This window comes from Phodopus roborovskii, unplaced genomic scaffold (genome assembly GCF_943737965.1).
Source record: "Phodopus roborovskii unplaced genomic scaffold, PHOROB, whole genome shotgun sequence".
Lineage (NCBI taxonomy): Eukaryota > Metazoa > Chordata > Mammalia > Rodentia > Cricetidae > Phodopus > Phodopus roborovskii.
The window spans coordinates 32,320,629-32,340,592 of NW_026126567.1; the positions used below are offsets into that span (position 1 = coordinate 32,320,629).

At 38.3% G+C, this 19,964-nt stretch overlaps 1 protein-coding gene across 4 annotated transcripts in view; it reads left to right on the forward strand.

The window, feature by feature from the left end:
* The first annotated feature begins 10 nt into the window (after nucleotides 1–10).
* Parg (poly(ADP-ribose) glycohydrolase) overlaps nucleotides 11–19,964 on the forward strand; it is a 98,340-nt gene continuing 78,386 nt past the window's right edge. The window contains exons 1-7 of one of the 4 annotated variants that reach the window (XM_051202723.1): nucleotides 11–100; nucleotides 7,123–7,189; nucleotides 7,776–8,735; nucleotides 9,526–9,709; nucleotides 14,094–14,216; nucleotides 14,337–14,420; nucleotides 18,413–18,487. In XM_051202723.1, the coding sequence (XP_051058680.1) occupies nucleotides 7,152–7,189; nucleotides 7,776–8,735; nucleotides 9,526–9,709; nucleotides 14,094–14,216; nucleotides 14,337–14,420; nucleotides 18,413–18,487 (1,464 nt within the window). In that variant the 5' untranslated portion in view covers nucleotides 11–100; nucleotides 7,123–7,151. The other 3 variants (XM_051202725.1, XM_051202722.1, XM_051202724.1) reach the window with 3 other exon arrangements.

Here is a 19,964-nt window from a genome sequence, read left to right on the forward strand (position 1 = left end):
GGCCCGGAAGTCCGCCGCGCGGCACTACTGCTTTCCGGTGGTGGGAAAGGGAGCCGGAGCCGGAGCCCGAGCCCGAGTCGGAGCGCCGCGTCCGGGCCAGGTGGGCTCCCCGCGGCCGAGCGGAGGCGAGCGGCTGCGCAGGGAGGGTCTGGCTCGGAGGCCCGAGGAACAGCAGCCGGCCGCAGGAGCGGGCCGCCGCAGAGTGGGAATGGTGCGGGGGGCGCCGAGAAGGAGGCGCAGTCCGTCCCTGTCAGGGTTAGTGAATGAGGCTCTCCGCCCGGGCCGGCCCGGGGACGGTGCGCTGCGGGTCCCAGCATGAGCGCGGGCCCCGGCTGTGAGCCCTGCAGCAAGCGGCCCCGCTGGGGTGCCGCTGGAACGCCTGCGCCGGCTGCCTCGGACGCCCGGAGCTTCCCCGGCAGGCAGAGGCGCGTTCTCGACCCCAAGGACGCTCCCGTCCAGTTCAGGGTCCCACCGTCCTCGCCAGCCTGCGTCCCGGGGCGGGCGGGACCGCACAGAGGCAGCGTCACCTCGTTTGGTACGTGGGAAAATAAAAATCTTTGTCCTTGTTTCAGTCTGAGGACCGTGAAACTCCAGTCACTCCTATCTGATCCCCCTTAAAAATCACTAGCTGCCACTCGTTAGGGGAGAGGGGCTGCAATTTCTAGTGGCGTTTGTGGTGTGGAAAACTTTGGTGGACAGTTGCTAACCGGGTGGATCTCACCTGTATGCTTTCCTCAGCTTGGACAGAGAATTTGCCTTGCTAAGGAAGTCTAGTTGTGCATATGAAGCAGAAGGGCGCATCAGTCTCCAGAAGTCATAAAGAAAGCTGTTGCAGTTTGCAAGGTCAGGTGCCGACTCCTAGAGTGCAGAGCTGTTGGTCTTAGCTTGCTGGTATTGTGCTTGTGTCTGGCACACGATGTTGAACATGGGTTACTTGATCTCTGCCTTCAAACCCTGGAATCTATGAGGAGAGATAGACAACAGCACAAGTCCAATATGTGTAACAAAGAGCAATGGATTTCCTTATTCATAAGGGCACGATTGTTTTGGTATGAGTTAAGTGTACTTAAGCTAGTTATGAGATCAAAGTTAGTAGTTCAGAAGATTTGGCTATGAATACTAGAGCCTGGCGAAGAAAGTAAAGTGGTATTTCGAAAATATAGCTGGTACGTAGAATAAATGGCTGTGGAGAAATACGAAAGAAAGGGATCCTACTGTACGAAGTATAGACAGTACTATGGTGATTACTAAGAACTTTGAACTTAATGTTGTCAGGGTACTTAGAGGCCCATTAAGGGGTTTTTAATATGTGTGTGTGTGGTAGATTAAATTTGTTTCTTGAACCTTCTGTATGGTTGGTTGGTGTAAAGAAAATGGAAAAGAAAAATTGGTTGAAACCACAAGATTAAAGGATCTGGTCTAGGTGGGAGATGATTTGCCTTTAGACTTTGCAGGTAGTAGGGAACAGAAGTGAATGGATTCTGCAGAGAATACTGGTTTTGTTTTGTTTTCTTTTGTTGTACCTCAGGAAATAAGGTCTAGAAAAATTGAAGAGTTCTTGGCATATAATGATAGAAGCTATAAGTGTAGTTTAGAGTATGCAAATATTTACAGAAAGTAAAACAACCAAGGGCAGAGCCTTTGGGCACACCAGCATTTTAGGGGAAGTCTGAGAGAAATACTCAGTGAGAAGGAGAAAAGCCCAGCTTGTATTCTTTCACCCAGAGCCAACAACATTGCCGAAAGAATGCATTGGTCTACAGTTAAGAGGCTGAGCAGAGATCTGGGCAAATAGTGTACACTTGACTGTCTTGGGACCTCTAGGGAGTAGACTCGAATCAAGGCTTTTTTTTTTTTTTTTTTTTTTTTTTTTGAGACAAGATTTCACTGTGGGGCCTTGGTTGCTCTGGAGCTCAGAGATCTGCCTGTCATTGCCTCCCAAATACAAAACTTAAAGACATCTGATCGGGTCCATTCCTGCTTCTGTCTTGACCCACGTTTTGAAATGATAGAGTGTGCAGTATGAACGAAGAGGAGGGAGTGTAATAATGTAGGTAGAAGGAACAGTATACCTAAACACTATTAGAACTAGGACCTGGGACTGCAGAAGACTTAGGTGAGCTTTACTGCAGACAAACTTGTGTCATGTTATGGAATTTAAACTTTGTTCTGTATTTAATAGGCCTCTTGGAAGCTTTTAAGAAAAGGAATGCATTTGGTTAATGTTTTAGCAAAATGGATTATCAGTAGCTTTTTATCTTTTTAAACTTCAGACCATGGTATAAATATTTTCTGGTACCCAGTAATATCTATAATGAATGAAAAAAGAAAAGGAAAAGGAAATTGCTCTTAGGTATGGTGGAGGAGTATATGCACTGGAGAGCATAGTCAGAGGCAGGGACATCTGGGAGACTCCAGAAGGGACATGACTAGGCTGAGCTGGACCATGTCTGGGAGGGAGAGGGGAGAGAAGGGAACGAGGTGCAGCAACCAGGAGGCTAGAGGTACAAAAGAGGTGTGTGTGTGTGTGGGGGGGGGGAAGTAACCAAAATATCTGCATTATGTAGGGAAGAGCCTCTGGGGGAAGGGCAGTTCAGTGTTGGGCTGCAGAGTTTAGGGTACAGGATAGGAATGCCTTAAGGGTTTAAAACTTAAGTTGGTATATATGCTATGTTTACAATTGAAATATTTCACAAAATAACATTCTTACTATGTGAAGTATTCTTCCATTTTCCTTCTTTCTTTTTTCTTTTTCTTCTTCCTTTTTCTTTTTTCTTTTTCTCTCTATATAGCTCCAGCTGTCCTGGAGCTAGCTCTGTAGACCAGGCTGACTTTGAACTTAGAGAGATCTACCTGCCTCTGCCTCAAGTGCTGGGATTAAAGGCACTCAGCTCAATACATTCTTATGTTGTTTATTGTTTTTTAATGCTTGCCACTTTTAGTTTATAAAACTTTGGATTAGAGGAAGTCCAGACTATAAACAGAGAACAGTTTGAGGAAATACAGACCAGTTGCCCAGTTAGTGAAGTACTTAAGGATATAAGGAAGGGGTGGACTTTTTAAATCTGGGATGTAGATTTCAGAGAATTCTCTGTAAAGGTTCTCCTTTATAGGAACTGCAGATGAAATGTAGCTAATGACTCTGACTTCTGTGACTGGGTAATCTGTGGTTCTACTGACTTCGTGCTTGCTGGGAGAGGTTGGGGCTGAACTAGAATCACTAATATAAAAGAGATTGGATTTAAGTTGTGGGAGAGAATGTATTTGTGGAATAATTCTTTGTAGGCTGGACACCATGTTTTTTCTAATTTTGTTGTTTTTTAAATTTTTTAAAGATTATTTATGTATTCAGTATTCTGTCTGCATGTTTACCTGCAGACCAGAAGAGGGCACCAGATCTCTTTACAGATGTTTGTGGTTGCTGGGAATTGAACTCAGGCTCTCTGGAAAAACCAGCCAGTGTTCTTAACCTGTGAGCCATCTCTCCAGCCCCCTTATTTTTGTGTTCTTACTGATACATATACTCCTCAGGAGCAGAGAATTGTATTTTCTAGGTAAGGAAAATGGGCTCAAAGAACTGAAATAACTTGACCAAGATAATCCTGGTAGATAAGTTCTGGATAGTCCAATACTGAAAGGGCTCATTGAATATCTTTGTTTACCTAGTTAGGGTTACTGTTGCTGTGATGAAACACCATTACCAAAAGCAAACTGGGGAGGAAAGGGTTTTTGTCACTTTTGCTTTCAAAGGGACTCAGGGCAGGAACTCAAACAGGGCAGGAGCTGATGCAGAGGCCATGGATGGGAGCTGCTTACTGCCTTGCTCACCATGGCTTGCTCAGCTTGTTCTCTTATAGAACCCAGGACTACCTGCCCAGGGATGGCACCATACATCTTTGGCTGGGCTCTCCCACATCAATTACTAATTAAGAAAATGCCCCCTGCAGCCTATAGGAAGCATTTTTCTCTCCCCCCCCCCCACTTGTTTGCAATGATTATTTCTAGTTAAATGAAAGAAATTCCCTGGAATCTTAGTAAGCAAGTATGCTTCCTTAAGGAGAGAATAAGTTCTTTTGTGGGGTTTTTTTTTGTTTGTTTTGTTTTATGGTTGCTTTTGTTTATTTGTTTTGTTGTTGTTTCTCAAAACAGAGTTTCTTTTTGTTGCCTGGCTCTCCTGGGACTACTCTGTAACTAGGCTGGCCTTGAATTCAGATTCGACTGCCCCTGCCACCTGTGTGCTGGGGTTAAAGGTGTGTGCTCTTAACAGTTCTATGATGTGTCGGAAAAGAAACTTTTAGAAGCCAGAAGTAGTACTATTGGAAAGAGTGTGGCAGTAGTCCTTTCTCTAGGGTTCAAACAAGGACTGGGGAATATTTGATTAACAGGATGCATTGTTACTTTACCACCTGCCTTTCTCCATTCATTCTTCTGACAGACTTCAGGAATCATATTGGAAGCGTAAAGCTAGGAGGATATACTTTCCATGTCAGGCTTCAGGAGACAGACAGCTCTTTTCAGCTTCTCTGCAACAGGCCTCCTGGGTTTTCCTCGCTTGAAGTTCAGGTTCATGTGTATGTGAAGAGTGTCTTAGTCACTGTTCTGCTACTGTGAAGAGACATTGTGACCAAGGCAACTCTTATAAAAGAAAGCTTTTAATTGGGGGCTGCCTACAGCTTCAGAGGCTTAGTCCATTATCATTACTTGGCATTTGAGCAGTCGCTGAGTGTTAAATCCTGATCACAGGCAGATGGAGAAGCTGGGCCTGGAGGTGAGATTTGAGGTTTCAGAAGCCCACCTCCAGTGACAAACTTCCTCTAACGACATACCTGCTCCAACAAGTTACATTCCTAATTCTTCTATTCCTCAAACAGTGCTATTTCCTGATGATGAAGTATTCAAATATATGAGAGTAGGGTGGCCATTTTTATCCAAACCACCACAAAGAACCTAGCTATTAAAGCCTCACGTGGACTCCTAGTACTGCAGAAGATGTTTTAAATCCTAGACTCATTCCAGAAATAGTGTTTTAGCACTTTGCAGGTTTGAAATCTGAGGATTGTCTGAACTATACTTTCTATGGTTTGTATAGGCTTAGTGTCCCATACCTGGAATGCTTAGGACAAGAAGTGATTCAGATGAGTTTTTCAGATTTTGGAACATTTGCATAGACCAGACTGGCTAATCTGATCTGAAGATTTTAAAATCTGAAATGCTCCAAAATTAGCACTAGGGCTCAAAAGTTGGATTTTAAAGATCAGGGACACTGAACCCATATAATGGATTAAATAGGAAAGATACAGCAATAGAAAAAATTCATCTTTAAATCATTTATCCTCTTGCTGACTGATTTGAAGCCTAAATTGCTGAAGACATACAAAATAAATCACAAAAAGATACTTAACAAAAAGAAAGATTTATATAAATTACTTTTTGTAAGAGAAACCACTTAAAGACTTACTAATCAGAAAGAGTTTATTAGTTAGACTTTTACTGTTTTGTAGAAAGTATCTGATACTTGAATACTTTTGTGAAAGAGAAAGTATATGAAACTCAAATACTTATCTCACATCTGAAATATCTTTCACTTATGTTCTGTCATAGTGATAGATAGATTAGTTTAAGCTTGCTTCTTTTTTTGTTCATATGGTATTACTTAAGGTAAAATAGGAAAATAAGAATGGATCTATGACTTAAGTGTTCAGATTCTTAATATTGCACTTAGAGAACTGAGAATGTTTAAGATTTAACATTAAAATAGACACATTTAATTCATGTCCAGTCTATTAAACATTGAAAGTACATGCATTTCTTTGTAAGGGTTATATGAAATGTGATTTGCATTTATTCGCACTGCTGGTCATATCTATTCAGTTACTTCTTTGGCAATCTCATATTTAGTGTCTGCAGAATCAACCTAGGTATACCCACCCCATATCTAATTCTCCTATTCCCTTATTTCTGCTCAGTGGTGTGATGGCCATTTAGCTCTTTGAAGCTTCAGACTTGAAGTCAGTAGTGACTATACTGTTTTACTCATTTCATAAGGAATTATTTTGAACCTCAACCAGTAATTCTTCAATCTAGTTGACTATTTAAATTTTTCTTTTTTAAGAATGTCAGCAGTTCTTCTCATTTTTCCCTCATACTCACATAGAGATTCTGATTTAGTAGCTGTGGGCTTGGTCCTAGGATCCAGTTATTGCTTCTCATGATCCAAGTGGTTGGGAACTACTGACCTAGACCAGTAGTTTTCTCACTGGCTTCTGTTGATAAGCACTCTTCTTGCCTCCAGGTTATGCGTCATGGGTGACTATAGGCTTGTTAGCTCTGAATTCTGGGATCATGCATGACTCTTAGTGTGATTCTGACCGTCTTTCTGTATCTCTCTGCATCATTCAGTATACTCTCTATGATATGGTCTTAGATAACCTTTGAATTATATATTCTATTCCTTTCTCAGTTCTTTATATTTCTTTGCGAATGTGCCTTTGCTTGGGATTTTCCTTTTATGTCACTGCCTTTATTTTTCTAGGCAAAACTATAGAACTGCCTCTTTAAGAAATCTTGGCTGGTTATTCCCCCACTTTTTGTTGTCTTAAAGTATTTTTTTTTTCCTGGAACTATCTTAATTCCTGATCAAGACCTCTTTTAATAATAATTGAGGGCTAACATTTTCTGAGCATATACCACAGTGTCCTTATATAAATGATTACTAATTTAAATGTCACATTAGCACCATGAAAGATACTGTCCATGTGCATCCATCCTTTGCAGGTGAAGAAGCTGAGGCGAGAAAAGTGCTTTTTTGTAGTCAAAAAGGAAGCCAGCGAGGATTTGAATCCAGGGTTCTGAGTCCAGAGCCTGTGATCTTAGACATTTGGCCACACAACTCTTTAGGGGACACTTTCAACTCTATACTGCACATATCAGTTGTTCCTATTTTATCTTTTCATACTTGAAGTCGAAGAGTAGCTGCTTTTTGTTTAACCCACTGAATCTAGCAAAAAGCCTATATATATATATATATATATATATATATATATATATATGTGGCTATAAATGTTTTCTATTAGAAAGAATTTATATGTATATATTTAACATTTAATTTTAATTTTTTTATAGTTTTCAAACAAACGAGTATTACCACTTGGATGGATACTAAAGGAACCAAGACAACTGAGTCACAAAGGTATAAAGAATTTCTATGTGGAGAAATGAGTAGTGAAATGGTGGGGTTGTTTTATCTTGCTTTTTTGTTTTTAATTTCTTTTTATTTTTCTTCTATCTACATTAACTTTTTAATGTTTAATTAATTAATTTATTTTTTTAGTTCTTAACACATAGAGATCCTCATTTATTTGTGAGATACAGAGAAGTGAAATGTTTTCTGATTTTAAGATACTCATATACAGTAATGTTACAGATACAAAACACGTAATTACTACATCATGAAGTAAATGCATTATGAAGGTTTGTGCAAGTAAAGATATGAGTTGTGGCTAGCATATAGAAGAAACAAGTCGCTAGCCATGCCTGGGCCTTAAAGGAACAAAGTGTGACACAGTAGGTAAACCTAAGATTTGAAGAAAGGCAGGTGTTTACCAGGCACACAGCTGGGGAAGGGCACTGTGGGTCCACATGCAGAAATGCTGAGCAGGGAAGTGTTATGCTGTGTGATCAGGCCATCACAGAGTAAGCCTTTAGCCATGGTGTTGTTCAATTGTTTAGTCTAATTTTGTAGTAAATTGGTTTTAGTTCTTTTTGTTCTCTTATAGTAAAGAAAACAACAATACAAGGATAGATTCCGTGATGAGTTCTCTGCAAAAAGATAACTTTTACCAACATAAGGTGGAAAAATTGGAAAATGTTCCTCAGCTGCATCTTGATAAGTCACCCACTGAAAAGAACACACAATATTTGAACCAGCAGCAGAATGCAAGCACATGCAAGTGGCAAAATGAAGGGAAGCATCCAGAACAGCTTTTGGCAAGTGAGCCTCCAACAATAACTCCAGTACCAAAGCAGCTTAGTAATGCTAACATTGACCAATCACCCCAAACTGATGACCACAGTGACACAGATAATGAAGAAGGTAGAGACAATCAACAGTTTCTTACACCCATAACGCTTGCAAATACAAAGCAGACAGTAGGAGATGAGCAAGCCAGAAGCTGCTGCAAGTGCAGTGATTCTTGTCACTCTCTGAAAGACTGTACAGGCTATAAACAGGAGCTGGATGTGGTACCAGAGAGTCCTTTGTCAGATGCTGGTGCTGAGGACATTGCAACTGAATCAAAAACTGACAACAAATTGACTAGACAAGAAAGTAGCCTAGGTGATTCACCTCCATTTGAGAAAGAAAGTGAACCGGATTCACCAATGGATGTAGACAATTCAAAAAACAGTTGTCAAGACTCAGAAGCAGATGAAGAACCAAGTCCAGGCTTTGATGAACAAGAAGATAGTTCCTCCCAAACAGCAAATCAGCTTTCAAGTTGCCAAGCAAGAGATGCTGACAGTGATCTTAGGAAACGGTATTTGACTAAGGGAAGGGAAATTAGATTACATTTCCAATTTGAAGGAGAGACTCATGCTGGAACCAGTGATTTAAATGCCAAGCCATCTGGAAACACTTCTAGCCTTAATGTAGAATGTAGAAATTCCAAGCAGCATGGAAAAAAAGATTCTAAAATCACAGATCATTTCATGAGAATTCCCAAATCAGAGGACAGAAGGTAATCCCCCTTTACTCCCATTAAGGAATATTCCTCCAATAGCATGATACATTTTTAAATGTAGAGGGAATTAAGGAAGTAGTTATTTACAGTAAATTAAAAAGTTGCCTTTTGGTTAACTATTAATAATAAATTTCAAAGTGGAAGTTCTAAAAAGGCCAGAAGCAGGAAAAAAGAAGAGATTATGTATTGGTAGTCAGTTTTAGTTTGATGAACTTTCTTATGGAATTTATGAAAATTATTAGTTGAAAATATTTGATTTACTATAGCTGTTAACATTTGTTTAGGTTTTTTTTTTTTTTTATATAATACTTTCTCTAATGCTTTGACAGGCAAACAGGTAATACTCTATTTTATAAATGAGAAAGCTGAGATTTGGGTTAGCAAATTCACTGAAATCCTATAGGGATCTTCTTCATGTATATTTGAGTACAATCTTGTATTTTTTACTATTATTCCATAAGGAATTTTAAACCCTGCTCAATTTTCTATGATGTGTTTTGTAGCTTATGGTACTAAGTTTATTTTGTTGTGATGATTATGTGAAGATGAGACATGTAACTGATTGTATGATCTGTGTTTCACTCTGTTTTTAAGGGGGGTTTGTATGTTTGAAAGTTCCTTCTCTAGGCTATTAGAAAAAAGCTCTTGGGTTTTAAGATAAGGTTTTTAAGTTGTCCTTATAAAGCAAGTGTGGCACACCTTAGACAATATTCTTGCTAAGTTTTGTGCTTGTGTATCTAAGAAAACTGAAACAGCTCGTGACTGAATATATTTTTCTTGTCTTTAGAAAAGAACAATGTGAAGTCAGACATCAAAGAACAGAAAGGAAGACCCCTAAATACGTCCCACCTCACCTTCCTCCTGATAAGAAGTGGCTCGGAACTCCTATTGAGGAAATGAGGAAAATGCCTCTGTGTGGGGTCCGCTTGCCTCTCTTAAGACCATCTGCTAACCACACAGTAACTATTCGGGTGGGTATTGCCTCTTAGCTGTGAGCAAAGATTTTCCTTTTCTTTCCAGTTGATTTTATTTTTGGACTACCCACTACATGTTAGATATTGTTATTTTATAAAATAAAAAGTTCAAAATTGTTTATGATTTAGTACATTCTCCATCTTGGTATTTTCTTAGATCCTTCTGGTCATTCTCTAGCACCACCGAAGAGGTATTTAGACTCAGCGTGTCTAAAACCAATCTCACTTTTTTGTTAAATGGCTGTAAAATGCACATAACACAAATGTTACCACTGTGACATTAAGTGTATTGCCAGTGATGTACAACCGTCATTGATACTCATTCCCAGAACTTTTCATCTTCCCAAATGGAAATTCTTTGTCTATAAAGCAATGATTTCTCATTCCCTGTTTTCCATAGCTTCTTAACTACTTTTGCGTTTGATTTCCTAGGCTCCCCATTGTAGCATTAGGTTCATTATCTTCAAGCACAGCCTAGAAGAAGCTTTGAGGGGACTCAGACCTTGTCACAAACTGCTTGGCTTTCTAGACTTGTTTGAAACCTCAGCGGAAACCTAGCATAACTATAACTTGCATAGCCCATGCATGTAAAGTCCAAGTGGACAGTGCCAAGGTCTGTTGCTGCTGAGAGTTGCATGGTATTACCCTGAACTATATTTAGCAGCTTTGAATCCTCTGGCTTAACAAAGGAAAACAATTCCCTCGTGACCTTATGCAGGCAGGAGCTCTAGGTCTCCCTTCTCCAGAGACTGCTGTCTTGGAAAGTCTTTGAAACAAACCCTCTGTTGTTGGGTGTGCCGGTGTGCCCGTGTGTGCCCGTGTGTGTGTGTGTGTTTGGTTTTTTTCATCTTTGAGCATGTGGTAGATGAGATCTTGACTGGGTAAGGCTTTACAGTTTTTGAGAAGCCCTCGAGTATCTTTCTTATTGTCCAAAGTACTTGGCCTCGTTTTAGCAACAATACTCTCCTGTCCCCAACTTTACATGTGCTTTTTTGCCTAAACTGTTAGCTTTCAGATCTTTTTGTTCTCTAGCCTTACTATAAGTATGGTTAGAAGCCAGCGTTACTCGTGTCACAGCCTCTTTGTCCTGCTGCCTTAAAGTTTCTCTCATCATTTGTTTTTTTGTTTTTGTTTTTGGTTGTTGTTTCTCTCTGTAGCCTTGACTATTCTAGAACTTCCTCTGTAGACCACGCTAGCCTTGAACTCACAGAGATCCACCTACCTCTACCTCCTGAGTGCTAGGATTAAAGGCGTGCCCCACCACACCCAACCTTCTCTTATCATTTGATAAATCAGTCTTGCCATTTTAAAACAGTCTCAAAGAAAGTCTTAGGAGACAGATCAAATATAGACAAGTAAGTCATTTACCAGAATGAAACACAAATGACTTGTAGTCTGATTTACAGTAGAGTCCTTATTTCTATCTGAAACTTCAACAGTACAGCTTTTACTGTCCTCTTTCCTATCAGAATTCTGGTCTTCTAAACTACCAGGCTCACCCACTAAGCCCTCTTTATTTAATTCTACGTTCTTGAGCTTGTTTCTCTAAACTTTCCCATAAACCAATTTAAAAAGTTTCTGAACCACATCATGTGATCCTGCATTTCTTGGTACCAATTTTCATTTGTGGTCAAATTTCTGTGAGTATGACAAAATACTTGAGATGATAAACTCAAAGGAAGCAGGATTTATTTTGTCTTGGGGTTTCAGAGGCCTTAGTGTGATTGCTTTTGTCTGTTGCTCTGGGCCTGTGGCTATATAATAGATCACAGCAAGGGAGCACAATGGAGGAGATTTGGCTTCCTGGAAGCAGAGAGAGGGAGAGGTCAGAGACTTCTACTGGGACTGGTATCAAAGTTCCATCACCTTCCATAGTCCCAGGGCCTGGGTACTAAGCCTTTGATACATGGTCCTTTGGATGGTGCCCCAGATCAAAGTGAACAGAAGCGATATTATGTGACCACTGCCCTTCCACCCCCCAGTTAGCTTCTTTTTCTTCCTTAGAGTTCCGCTGTACCGTCACTGCCCATAGGAAATCTCTCAACTCACCTGGTTGAGTCTTTCTAGATTAGGTCTTTATAATACCACATACCTCTCATTCGTAGCATACTTTATAAAATATATTATGTGATTATTTTCTGCAGTGAAATAGGATACCATTTGGGTGAACCTTGAAAACATTCTAATAAGCGAAGGTGACAGACCTGTAAGGATTACTGTTTCTTCTGCCCACCGCCGTTCTTGTCCTGCTGCCGCGCCAGCCCCAAATAATGCACAGAGACTCTGTATTTGATTATTATGCTATTGGCCAGGTACTTGTTTCTTATCGGCTAGCTCTGTCTTAATTATTAACCCATTTCTGCTGATCTATGTATTTCTCTTACCGGGGAGCCAGCTGGCATACTGCTTTCTCCCGACTCTCCATCTTGGCTCCCTTCCTACTTCCTCTTTCTTCCTTTGTTTCCTAGGCCCGCCTATCTTCCTTTCCTATTGGCCAACAGTGCTTTATTCATTAACCAGTATGAGAAACATATATACATAATGGCATCTCCCATCACAGACCTAAAAACCTACCTGTTATGCCATTCCATTTACTTGAAATATCTAGAATAGACAAGATGAAAACCTTACATTTTTTTCTTCAGAGATTTACTTAATACTTATTGTGATAGCTTTGTGTGTGCTTACAGTGGCACTCATATACACATCTATGTGCATACCAAGTTCTTTGTTGTCTTCTAGTGAAAAAATTAAAATAGTTATTCCTCAAGAAATTTAATTTTAATGAATAAACCTGTGTTGGAGCTGGAGAGATGGCACAGTTAGTGAAGTTCCACACATAAGCATGGGAACCTGTGTTTGAATCTCCACCACTCATAAAAACCAGGTGAGGGCTAGAGAGATGGCTCAGTAACTATGATCACTACTGCTCTTACAGAAAACCTCGTACCCAGAGCCACACTGGGCAGCTCACAACTACTTATAACTCCAGTTCTGGGGGATCTGACAGCCTCCTTTGGCCTCCATAAGCACTCTTATACATTTGCTACATAGACACAGATATGTACACATAAATGAAAGTAAAAATAAATCTTAAAAAACAAAAGTTTTTAAAGTGCTTACATGTAATCCTAACAGTGGGGTTAAAGGTGGGGATAGGAGTGGGGAGTGGTGGACACAGGAGAATCCTTGGGGTTTGCTGGCTCGCCAACCATTGTAGCCAAATCAGTGAGCTCCAGGATCAGTGAGATACCTCTTTGTCTCAAAAAAAAAAAAAAAATAAATAAATAAATAAATTAAGGTAGAGTGCCTGAGAGATGGCTCAGCAGGTAATGATGCTTACCATGCAAGCCTGACAACCTGTCTTTGATTCTCTGGGTGGTGGTGGGTTAGGCCTTATTCCACCTAGCACTTGAGAGGCAGAGGTGGATGGATCTCTGTGAGATTGAGGCCAGCCTGATCTACAAAGCAAGTTCCAGGATAGGCTCTAAAGCTACACAAAGAAACCCTGTCTTGAAAAAAAAAAGGAAGTAAAATTTCTTTTTGATCTCTCACTTTGTGGGTGGCACATGTGTGCACATATACATATACCATGCACATACACAGTCCTAATTATAAAGTGGATAGTGATAGAGGAAGGCACTTAATATTGACCTATGGCCTCTGGCTCTTACATGAATGTGTATATTCCTGCACATGTAATCTGTACCCGTGTGAATACACACACACACACACACACACACACACACACACACACACACACCACACACACACATCAAAAAGAAAAACAAATGGTGTCCAGTATGATAGTGGTCCAGTAAAGAACTATACTAACTGCTTATTAAAAGTTTCCAAATACTTCACAGTGATGAAGAAAATGAAAATTCAGGTTTAAATCGATAAAAGAAAAGTAAAACTAATAACTGCTATTAACTATACTAAGATGATGATATATACACAAAATATGATGTGAAAGAATTTGCTATGGTTCTGCACTTGGGAATTTTTTGACTTGTCTAAAATGAATGGCCTTTTGGTAAGAGCTTGGGCAAAGACTCAAACTAGGGCTATTTTCAGAGAAGACGGTATTCCAAAATGTGAAGAGGGATTCTATGTAGAGTCGGTATTTGGAGCTGCTGTAGTGGGAAGAGGGAGATAAACTGTCAGTGGAAGCTTGGGCAACCAGTGAGGATGTGTTGTTGGGATCTAAGAATGCAGGTAAAAGAGAAGTCAGGTGTGGCTGCAGCTTAAGAGGGGTTTGTAAGCTTTCTTGCCTGGTCTTGATTCTGCAGCATTTGTTTAGGCTGCCTTGTTTGCCTTGTTTTGTAGGAGTGCTTAGTTTTTATGCACTTATGGTTTTCCTGTGTGCTCTGTATTTCAGGTAGACCTTCTGCGAGCAGGAGATGTTCCAAAACCCTTTCCAACACATTTTAAAGATTTGTGGGATAACAAGCACGTTAAAATGCCCTGTTCTGAACAAAACTTGTATCCTGTAGAAGATGAGGTAAATATAAACTTGAAGTATTTTAGTCCTGGGTCATGGTTTAGCACTTGTTTGGCTTTTGAATTTGTGATGCAAAACAACTAAAAGTACTTTGATCTTGCCTATTTTATTTTCTGCAAGAATGGTGAGCGAACTGCAGGGAGTCGGTGGGAGCTCATTCAGACGGCACTTCTCAACAAATTCACACGACCCCAGAACCTGAAGGTACATTCTTTTCCAAAGCTATCTGCTAGAGAGCGCTGAGAGGCAGGTCCTTTGTTTTATCCCTCAAAGATATTTTTTGATCATAATAACCTAGGCCCAGATGACAGCAATCTTCATGTGCAGTATTTGTTTCCTATCTCTTACGAAGGCTCTTTAGAAAAATTCTTGGTTTCCACATAGTCACTAGTTGTAAATGACTTGCCTAGAGCTATATAGAATAATTTGGTAAACTAGCAATAAGACTTCAGTTTCTTGGTTTTCTGTCCAATTTCCTTCACTTTAAGCCTCTTTTTTTTTTTGTTTGTTTGTTTTAAAATTATCGTGCTTTTGCAGTGTATTTAATAGGAAGTCAAGAAAGAATTATGACCCCAGCACTTTTTGCCGAAAGGAAAACTAAGCCTGCCAATGATTAAAATATACATTAAATATTCTATTTTTATTGCCCTTATTACTTTAGGAGTTTAATTATTTATTAATCTTACATATGAACAGTAATTTGATTTTTTTATTTAAAAATTTTTTATTTAAGAGCATAAGGTAATCATTAGAGTCCCCCCTTAATATCTATAGTATGCATGAACATTTATATTTTGTTAGAGAATTATGGACAAAAAAACATAATGCTTATGTAAATAATGGCATGGGTATCTGCGCTTTACAAAAATGTTATTGTTCATTTGCTCCCAGAGGCTTTATTTGGTATGGACACTTGGGTTCATGCTTTCTATCAAATATTGTAAGCTTGTTATAGTACCTGTGGGTTTTTCCCCTATTTTCTTTACATGAAAAATGTTGATATGTGTACAAATATATATTTTGAACATTTTATCCCTTTCAAACAGCTTTTTTTTACCTGTGTGGTTTTTCGGGACAGGGTTTCTGTGTAGCTTTAGCTGTTCTGGAACTTGCTTTGTAGACCAGGCCAACCTTGAACTCACAGAGATCCACCTGCCTCTGCCTCCTGAATGCTGGGATCAAAGGTGTGCGCCACCACTTCCTGGCTTCAAACAGCATTTTTAATCTTGTAGTGGACTCTCTAAACTTGCTCCTTCGAAATGAAAAAAGTTTTCAAGGTCTGTCAGTTATCTTAGGATATTAATTTCATATGTGCAACATAAAACTACATATGAACTTGCAAGCTTACACAGTTCTCATGTAGGTCTATCAGTTTGGGTTTTGTTTCATTTTAAGTATAACAAATCACATTTGATTTGTGGTCGTGATCACGATGAAAACCATTTATAGTTACTATTCTCTTTTTTGCATATTTTAAAGCATTTATCCAAGCCCCAAATTGACCACTGAGAATATTTTAAAATCTTATGTATAGAAAAAAAATAATTACTTTGCATTTAATCTTTCTCTTATAGTTACAAACAATTGATGGGTGCAAAGTTGTGATCTTTTTTGCTGATTAACTTGCAAAAATTTTTTTTTTTTTAAATCAGCTTTCAAATAGACATTATAGTGACCACTTGATCCAGATCCTTTAGGGTTCCAGTGACCTGCTGCAGTGGATTGTTAGGATTGTTTTATGTGTTTAAAGCACCACTAACTTCCATCCCTGTTGGGTTTGGGTCTTTGTCTTTAACCCAGGCTCATATACTTACACTTTCTGGGCACTGCCCAAGTGCCATTCAACAAACACTGTTAGATGCCTTTTGTCCTTCTGATCGAACTGTTTTCTTGAGAATTTCCACATATATTTTGTAACACATGGAATAATCAGAGCATTCTAAATTAGTGCTCATCTCTTCAATAGTTCCTTAGTGCACCTTGGTTACTGAAGGGAGGAGCAGTTGCTTTACTATGCATTCCCTTTAGTTTATCTTACAACAGAACAAGGTAGTCTCTCAAGATTTCTTGTATCTGCTTATGGTAATTTCTTTGCTCAAAGAATGATACCTGAAAGGAAGAAGTAAAGATTAAACCTTATGATCGCTATAATCTTTTTGCTATTTATTTATTCATTCATTCATTGGTGGATTTGGGGAGTTCAGATATTCAAAGTTTAAAAGAGAAACAGTATCTTCATTACGATTTTTATTAATAGTGTGCCAGATAATTTGTCCAGATAGGTCCTTGTGTTTATTATTATGAGCTAAAAAGAACTCACGTAGGTGATGGCTAACTGCAAACTAATGAACAACTCAAGGTAGATACTTTTAAGTTTTGAAGAGTAGAGTAAAAGTAAATCTGTTCAGGTACTCATTAGCATTATAGATGGGAAGATGACCATCTATCTAAGTTCCCCATATGGGATTTTACTAGCTGTGGCTTGAAAAATGGCAAATCTGTGAGTCAAGCATGGCAGTGCTTGTGGCGGGGCTTATTCCAGCACTCAGGTGTTATTGATAAAAAGTTTGCTATAATGTTTGAGACTAGTGTGAGCTACATAATGATTTCCAGGCTAGCCTTAACCACAGTGTGAGACCCTGCCTGAAAACAACAACAACAAAGATTATGCCTATAATTAAACATGCTGTGGCTTTTGTTGTTGTTGTTGTTGAAGTTATTCCTTAAACAATAGAGTATAGTTTTCTAAAAAAACATTTACATTGATTTAGCAATTGTAAGTAACCCAAGTATAAAGGAGGGTGTGCCTAATTACATGCAAATACTATGCCACTTATATAAAAGAGTTGAGCATACTCAGATTTTTATGTTCTGAAGGAGGCTTGAATTTTATTGGTATTTTATTCCACAGATATCATATAATATCTTTACTTTTACCTGTGGAAACCCAGTATATAGTATTATTTACTCAGATGGTGAAAACTTAAACCAATAGATGGTATAGTTTGACTTACCATGCCATATAAATATATCACTTGTGTGAACTGCTAGGCTTTGTACTATCATACAAAGTTCTTTACAGCTGTGATTGATCTCTGGGATAAGATAAAAGTGTGCTTACTTCTTTGACTGTAAAATAATTCAACTGTGAAAGAGGGTTTGAGGAAAGTATACATAAAATTTCTGTACTAACACAGTTATATTTTTATAGTTTATAAAAAATAGTGGATAATAGGGGCTATAGAGATGGCTTAGTCAGCAAAGTGCTTGCTGTGCAAACATGAAGACATGAATTTGGATCCCCAGCACCCATTTTAAAAAGCTGAGTTGTGTGGTCTATAACTCCAATGCTTGGAGAAATGAAAACAGGTGGATCCCTATGGCTTTCTGGCCAGCTAGTCTAGTAAATTAGTTCTGGGTTAGCAAGAGACCATGTCTCAAAAAATAGAGTGAAGAACATCTGAGAAAGGTACTGAACATGGATCTCTGGCCTCTATACATACATGTATGCACATACTTACACACTCATACACAAGAACATAATGAATACATGCGACTGTCTACACACACACACACACACACACACACACACACACACACACACACACACACACACAGAGTAGCCAGAAGTGAGGAGGAAAATACCATTTTGTACTTTAAAACACTGTTCTTCAATCTTTCTTCCTTTTAAACATTTTCTTCCTATTTATCCTCCCTATGGTATTTTATTGCCACAAGTAACTATATTTCTCTGTATGAGAATATGTAAATGCATAAAGTATATGTAACTGTGTGTGATGTTACTGTATATCTTGTATACATATGTGTGTATGCACAAAGAGAAATAGATAACCCATAATATATAAATGTACCACATATGATGTCCACCACAAACCATTATAATCTATTTTGTTTTAATCCCTTAAGTTCTGATTTTTGTTCAATGGGTATACTATTCCCATTTAGAATGCATGCTTTAGGATGATTATGTTCCCTTCCATTGCTGAACATACCTAAACTCATTTTTCTTACATGAATAATAAATTAGTGTCCATTCTGTTTGTCCATAGCTACTAATGTGGAATAGCTAATGTTAGAAGGCAGCTTGCTTAGCATTAAGAAATTTGCTGGAAGCAATTTGTGAAAGATAGCTTACATGATTGTGCCATGAGTTTTTTGTTTCTCTTTTTCCATAGGATGCTATTCTGAAATACAATGTGGCATATTCTAAGAAATGGGACTTTACAGCTCTGATTGATTTCTGGGATAAGGTAAAAATATGCTTATTTATTTGGCTGGAAAATGAAACTACTTTTTAAAAGGATCTGATAAAAGTACATATAACTCTTCATTACCAAGAAAATTTTATTCTATTTTAATGGCTTTTCAAATGCTTGTTTTAGGTAGATAATTTTGTGTATTCCCTTGATATAGAATTTTTCTTATATTGTTAATACTATTGTCATCATTATCAGTGTATATAACTGTTCCATGATTAGATATTTTCCCCCCTTTTGGATTTTTAGACAGTGTTTCAAAAATTTTTAACCTAGGCTGCCCTCAAACTCCTCTGACAGTCCTGCCTTGTCTCTTGAATGCTAGGATCACAAATGTGAGCCACCACAAAGGTGGCTCACATGACTTAATGTATAAAATTGCTACTATTTAAATATGTAGGTTGTTAAATTTTACCTTGTTATCATCACTATAGTAATGTGTATGTATAATTACACAGTAGTAATGTTACTACTCTGAATGTGTGTGTGAGTATATATATTCCCTTAGTTCAAATTGTTTCTTTAGATAATCCCAGAAATTAGATGTTGAGGTGAAAAGATACAAAAGCACACAGCTCTTCCTATTCTGCTTATGTGCTGTAAAGTAATTTTCTGAAGCTACTGAAACTTTCTGTGCCCTCATTGTGATAAGAGCATTACTGTAGAGTTCTTAAAGCATCACCAGCAGCAAGATGAGCAGTAGCATCTTTTTGTAAAAAGTGACAAGAAAGTTTTAATACTCATTTTGGAGTGAGGTATGGTGGTACATTTTTATCATCCTAGCAATTAAAAAGGCTGAGGTAGGAGGATTACCTGTTAAGGGCAGCCTTGGTGTGCATAAAGAGATCTAAGTGATCCTGAGCTATTCAGTAATAAATGGTAATTTGTTTAAGACATTTGGATGGTTTCTGATTTTTGTTTTTTGAGTTTTTGTTTTGTTTTGTTTAAGTTGCTTGAATTTTGTACTCATTTTTGCATGAACATGCATGAACTTTTGTTGCTTTGAGCTAACTATCCCAAAGTACAGTTGCTAAGATGTTTTTAAGTGTTTTAGACGACATCGCCAAACTACTTACCACAAAGAGCTGTTCTAATATATATACACTTTTGCTAAGTAATTTTCTGCCCAAGAATAGACACTTTTATATATTATCTTTTAACACTTATATACAATTTGAGTTGTTTGCATTTCTCATGTTATTTTGAATCCTTTTAATTATTTATGCTTCATTTGCTAATAATAGAAACAAAATTGTTCTTAAACCATTATAAATTAAAATGTTTACTATTCCACAGTTTGATTATATAAGAGAATAGTTGTTAAAGCTGTGGACATGGGCTATGTTGTTTCTGCACATTAGAGTCTTTTCTTCCATAGCTGTCTTAAATAATTTTGAGATAATTCAAATCATTATTATTTTCCCATTTCACAAATGAGGAGCTGTGATTTTGAGGTGGGCTTGTTGGTCCA